Raw genomic sequence first — 6,985 nt, forward strand, 5'->3', positions numbered from 1 at the left:
CATTCAAATATCAAATGCTTGGCATCCCGGACTGCACCACTGTAGCACCAACACATATCAGTCGGCGACAAATTGAATCGTTTTAAATATGCTTTAAAGTTTCCATGCCCAGTCAGAAACTGGATAAGCTTAAAATTTGACTCCAAGAAGTTAGCCCCCTCAGGGGCTCACCTACTATAGGTGAGTACGGGTGTCCCAATCCCGAGGTTCCCAGGGATCTTTACTCCCTTTATGTTTACTCTACACTGCGCCTTCTGCTGTCTCCTTTTTTCTTCTTTCCCTCGAGGGTAGGCGAGGGAGCTCTCCATGAGAAGCTGTCGCCGCTCTGTTTGCTTCCTGCTTCTCATGGACAGCAAATGCCCCCACGTGTTTGCCGTGCGTGGCGACCCATTAGACGGGCGGTGCACTGTGGTCCCCGGTGTATCAATCGGCCGGTAACTAGCAACCTGAGTTACTAGTCTGCTAGGGATCAAGCGAAGGGGTTACTCCTTGGGCTTGGCGTTAAGGGTGGTCACTGTCCCCGGGAGTAGCTCCGAGCGTATAGGTTCCGGCTAGCGCTAGGGTAAGCGCCGAGGCTGGGAATGGCCAGAGCCGGTGGCTGCCTTCCCTTGTTGGGCTCCGTGGTGGGCGGTGCCGTGGGACCTGAAACCCTATTCATATCGTATGGGACCTAAACAAATTTCTCAACAAATGAACGGAAAAAAAATTAATTTAAAATATTTTGATCATTTCTTTATAATGAAAAGAATAACAGAAAGTAAAGAAACATTCCACACAGTTTCGCCTTTCCTTGTTGAAAAGGCCGTCGTTAGTACACTTGGTGAAGTTTCTTCTATTCGCAAACTTCGTTCTGGAGACTTGTTGATTGGAGTAAACTCCCGACTACAAGCACAACAGATTCTTAAGTTGAAAGCTTTGGCAACTATTCCTATATCCGTTACCGCTCACACATCATTAAATACGTCTAAAGGTGTGATAACTTGTGGGGAGTTACTTAATACTTCCAATGAAGATATTATAAAAGAATTCAAATCTGAAGGAGTAATTCATGTACGCCGCATCTCAATTCGGCGAGACGGACAACTCCTTCCCACAAAGCATCTTGTTCTCACCTTTCAAACACCAACATTGCCAGAAAAGGTTAAAGCTGGTTACATGCGTCTTGCTGTCCGACCATTTATTCCAAATCCTCTTAGATGCTACCAATGCCAACGTTTTGGGCATTCAAAGATGGCCTGCCGTGGGACACTCACATGCGCCCATTGTGCAGAGAAGGGACATGACAGCCAGCAGTGTACGGCACCCGAAAAGTGCGTCAACTGCAATGGCGAACACACTTCTTTTTCAAGATCCTGTCCACGTTGGAAATTGGAAAAAGAAATCATAACTGTGAAAACTAAGGAACAAATCTCATATCCGGAGTCAAAAAGGAAAATCCTTGCGCAAACACCTTCCCCTGGCATAAGTTATGCATCCATTACTAAAAAACCATTTTGTAAAAACTGTAAATGTAAAAATTGTGTTCAGATTTTAACTGAGAAACAAACCCCTGATTCCCTTGAAAAACAAACCCCTGTTAAATCATCTGATTCGGATACTGAACCATCTACAAACAGTGCTCCAGAAACTCATGAAACCAGAAAACGGAAACCAAAACCAAAACCCCAACGTTCTCTAAAGCTAAAACTTTCCAAACGCGGTCTTTCGCAAGAAATGATATCAGAGAAACTATAATCAAAATTGAAATCTAAAACCCAAAATTCTGCAGCTCTAGAACTTGCAAAGCAGGGCATAGCCCACAAAGATTTAATATCTGTTTTCGGTAACCCGCCCAAAACTCCAGATCTCATCACCCTCCATCCATCTGAAGGGGATGAGGATTTTGAAATGAGTTGCGATGTTTCGGCAACTCAAACTATTGTTTCCAAGCATTCTCAACTTGCAAAACTCTCGTAATGGGTACCTTCCTTTCATGGAATTGTCGCGGCATTCGTCCCAAACTCTCAGACATCAAGACAATTTTCAATAAATTTAATCCAGTTTGTTTATGTGTTCAAGAGACCTTCTTGAAACCAAACACCTCGCTTAAATTACGCGGTTATAATTGTGTTCGGAAAGATGCAGACACAGAACCTCGCAGTTCTGGTGGAGTCTGTATATTCACTTCAAATCTTTATCCGAGCACACCTCTTACTTTACATACATCTCTACAGGCTGTGGCAGTTCAAGTTCACACACGAGCATTAGTCACGGTCTGGAGTATATATTTACCGCCTCATGATGTCGTTAGTCAACAACAACTTGATAACCTAGTGGACCAGCTTCCTAAACCATTTATTATTCTAGGCGATTTCAACGGACATAGTACTTTATGGGGATCGGAAGATACAAATTCTCGTGGACGACAGATAGAGCAATTTATTTCAAATAACTGTCTCTGCCTCCTAAATAATGACGAGAAGACTTATTTCCATCAACCCTCGCGCAGCTTCCATAGTATTGATTTGGCTATATGTTCTCCTGAGCTCATGCCACTGCTGACTTTCGCAGTAAGTGAGGATCTTTACAATAGTGATCATTTCCCTATTATAGTCTCCCACGCTGATAGCGGCGGTGCGACATTATGTCCTCCGCGTTTTCTATTCCAGCGGGCAGACTGGGATTCTTTCAAGCATTTGGCAGAAATCACAGAGAATATGGTTAATACTTACGACATCACGGAAGCAGTGCAACATGTCGTTGACAATATAATAAGCGCCGCAAATGCCACCATTCCAAAGAGTTCCCAACATGTAAGAAAATTCCGCAGACCGTGGTGGAATGAAGCCTGCCGCGATAGTTATAAAAATCAGAAAAAACGCTGGAACATATTTAGAAGATACCCTACGACAGAAAATCTTGTCGCTTTTAAAAAAGCCAAAGCCTTAGCTCGACGAATTCGGCGTCATAGTCAAAGAGAATCTTGGATCAAGTTCGTATCCTCTTTCACATCCTCAACTCCCACTAAACTTTTGTGGAAAAAGATAAAAGCTGCAAATGGCATTTATAGCGAATCTTCCATTCCCGTTTTAAAAACAGGAAATATGTTGTATTCTGCCCCATTAGATGTAGCTAATATTCTAGGCCAAGCATTCGCACAAGTTTCCGCAGCTGATTCTTATAGTCCTGAGTTTTTGGCAATTAAGAATCCCGCGGAACGGTTGCCTTTGCATTTTAATGATAGTCATACATTTTCATACAATTGTGAATTTAGGATGTTCGAACTGGAAAGGGCTCTATCTCAAGCCCACGATACAAGCCCCGGACCAGATGGAGTAACTTATAGCATGCTTCGCCATTTAAATGCGACTTCTCTATCTAATTTGTTACTATTGTTTAACAGGATTTGGACTGAGCAGAAGTACCCTAAACAATGGAGCGAAGCTACTGTAATTCCAATCCTAAAGCCTGGGAAAGACCCATCAAGCCCTTTACACTACAGACCAATTGCTCTTACCAACTGTCTTTGTAAGACTTTTGAACGCATGGTTAATGCTCGTCTAATCTACGAATTGGAGAAACAAGGCTGCATCTCCCAGTTGCAGAGTGGTTTCCGCAAAGGAAGATCGACTTTTGATAATCTGATTTTGCTGGAAACCCAAATTCGCAATGCATTTGTTAGGAGAAACCACCTTGTGTCCATATTCTTTGATATTGAGAGGGCTTATGACCGTGCGTGGCGCTTTGGCATACTTTCTACACTTTTTAAAATTGGGTTTAGAGGAAACATGCCCATATTTTTACAGAATTTTTTATCATATAGAATTTTTCGAGTTCGTGTTGGAAATTTTTATTCAAATCATTTTATACAAGCTGAGGGTGTTCCTCAGGGAAGTGTCCTCAGTGTCACCCTCTTTATTGTTCATCTCAGTCTAATTTTAAATCATTTGCCCTCATTCGTACACGCCAGTCTGTATGTTGATGATTTACAGATCTCATGTCAGGGTAGTAACATGAATATAATAGAACAGCAATTGCAAAATGCAGTTAATAAGGTGGTAACTTGGTGCAATAAAAATGGTCACACTATCTCTCCTGAAAAGAGTCGATGTGTTCACTTTTGTAGGAAAAGAAATATGCACTTAGATCCGGTTATAAAGATAAGAGGCACACCAATTCCAGTTGTGACTGAAGTACGGTTTTTGGGAGTGATCTTCGATCGAAAGCTCACTTTCCTTCCATATGTCTTAGACTTGCGGAAGAGGTGTGAGAAAAATTTGAACATTTTAAAAGTGCTTTCTAAAACATCTTGGAGTGCCGATCGAACCTCCCTGCTCCGTATCTACCAAGCGATCATTCTCTCGCGCATGGATTATGGCTGTATGGTGTATGGGTCTGCCCGTCCTTCTGTTTTGAGACATCTTGATACTGTTCACCACTCTGCTCTCAGGATCTGCTCTGGTGCTTTCCGCACCTCTCCAGTTGAGAGTTTATATGTAATTTGTCACCAGTTGCCACTTTGTTTGCGGCGTCAAAAATTATCTACTTTGTTTTATTTTCGGTCACTATCTGTCCCAAACCATCCCATTCATTGCATGGGTTCTCCTGAAAACCTTCAAAGAATTTATAATGCCCGACCTTATCATATTCTACCTTTTTGTCGGAGAGTCAAAAATGCCTTGCATGACTCGGATCTTAATAACATAGCCATTAAATCTCTTGATCTTTATTCTTTTCCACCTTGGGATATTCCAAATTTGTCTTTTCTGAACCCTTTTTTTGGCTTTGATAAATTTTCAACTAGTTCTGTTATTTTTCAACAGATTTTCAATGACCACCGCTGTCAGTATTCTTCTTTTACCCCAGTGTTTACAGATGGCTCAAAATCAGATGGACATGTTGGTTGTGCCATTATAACTCCATCTGATACACTCAGCTACCGTCTTAACCACGTTTGTTCTGTTTTTACTGCTGAGTTGATGGCAATTTTTTACGCACTAAAGGAAATTTCCCCTTCTACTGAGCGTAGTTTTATTATATATACTGACAGTATGAGTTCTTTGGAAACCCTTGCTCATTTCCAAAAGCACATGCATCCAATCGCTTTAGAAATTTTGTTTAACCTGCGGTTACTACAAAACAGGGGTTTTAATATAATTCTCTGCTGGGTTCCGGCTCACGTGGGTATTGCGGGCAATGAAAGGGCTGATGTTGCAGCTAAATCTGCATCAACATTTCAGTCTCAGGCCCTCCCATATTGTGACTTCAAAAAGTCATTTGTTTATAAACTATTTACAACTTGGCAAGATTCATGGGATACTCGGATCCAGAACAAACTACATTCAATAAAACCAAGAATTGGTTTGTGGCCTGTTCTACCTATACGAGAGGTTGATGTAAAATTGACTCGCCTCCGTATAGGTCATACGCGTTTCACTCACCGTCATCTAATTTTTGGTGATAGAGCGCCAATTTGCCCCACGTGTCATGTGAATTTTAGTGTAAAGCACATCTTTGTTGAATGTCCTTCTTTTAATCATCAGCGTCATTGCCTTTTTAAGTCAACTTCTCTTAACTTAAAAGACTTGATCGGTGAGAAACACCATCCAAATGTTTTTAAATTTTTAAAATCAATTGGGTTTTATATGAGTATTTAACATTTTTCATTTTTCTTAATAATCATTTTTGCTTATTATGTGTCTTGTGTTTTAAAACCTTTATCGCTTTTAATTCAAATGGTCTCTAGAATTGAACTTTAATTCAACAAAAGTCTGGCGCAGTTTGGCCAAGAATGGCTCTTGTGCCAAAAAACTCAACCAACCAACCAAGAAGTTAGCCTTTAGGCGTCTCTGTATGGATGGAATAAATTCCTTAGTGAGTTGCGCATTAGTCGATGCTTGATATAAAGTATTCCATTCAGATATAACTTTATCTTTAAAGACATTCTTTAAATAAGATTTCGGAATGCTCATAGGAATGGAATTAACTAATTTTGTCGCTTCTTTGGCAAGCCAGTCGGCGCGTTCATTGCCATCGATTCCTGTATGACCTCTAACAAAAAAAAAGGAAACTTGCACACCTCTGCCTTGAAGAAAACTCAAGTTTGATTGTGTTTTAACAATTATTTGGTTTAGGGAATCGATGTTATTTAAGGCATATAAAGATGAGAAGTAATCGCTGGAAATTAAGAACTTTGATTAGAGGTTTTCATTGTCACAAATCCAAGAAACAGCTTGTGCTATTCAAAGTAATTAAGCCTGAAAAACACTGCATTCATCGCTTATTCTGAATTGATGAGTTTCAGTTTCAATATAATCTTAGAAAATAACAAATGCAGGCCCAACCTTATTGTTAATTTTACTACCATCTGTAAAACAGACAACAGGAAAGTTGTCTTCGATATTATTGTGATAACTAATTAAATTAAGAGGAAATCTTTCAGAAGGATGAGGAAGTTTAGAAATTTGAAGGAAATCTTCTAGACTCTTATGGGCCAGGTTCTTCGCTGCGTTCTTGAATTCATTACTATAGATTATAAAGATGTCAATAGGTGGAAAGCCGGAGATAGAAAACACAGCTTCATAGGATATCGTTCGACACCCAGAAATAACTTGTAACAGTATTTTCCTTTGAATTTTCCTCAAGACCCGACAATTTATTTTTGTCTTCAGAGCAGGACCCCATACTCGAGAACCGTAACAAATAAACGGTACAATACCTTGTTTGTAGATGAGGGATGGGACATTAGATTTGAAACCAAAACTATTTCTGGCAACTCTACTAAGACGGAACAGAATTTTTTCATTTATTTGAAACATAAAAAATATGTTGCTTCCAAGAGAATTTACTGTCAAGGACAATTCCAAGATATTTTAATTCCTTCACATAGCAAAGAGGAATTCCATTAACCCATTAAACGCCAAAACTCAAAATCGTTATTTGTTTTCGATGCAAACAATACAAGTTATCATTTCGACAACTTATAATAGTAATTTAATCTAAAAAT

General features: G+C 39.9%; 1 protein-coding gene across 1 annotated transcript; it reads left to right on the forward strand.

Moving 5' to 3' along the window:
* Positions 1-738: 738 nt before the first annotated feature.
* LOC129971703 (uncharacterized) lies at positions 739-1,734 on the forward strand. The gene has a single exon (XM_056085680.1). It carries the CDS (start codon positions 739-741, stop codon positions 1,732-1,734), a length of 996 nt encoding a protein of 331 aa, XP_055941655.1.
* The last annotated feature ends 5,251 nt before the right edge of the window (positions 1,735-6,985 follow it).

The sequence above is a fragment of the Argiope bruennichi genome, chromosome 6, assembly GCF_947563725.1.
Source record: "Argiope bruennichi chromosome 6, qqArgBrue1.1, whole genome shotgun sequence".
Lineage (NCBI taxonomy): Eukaryota > Metazoa > Arthropoda > Arachnida > Araneae > Araneidae > Argiope > Argiope bruennichi.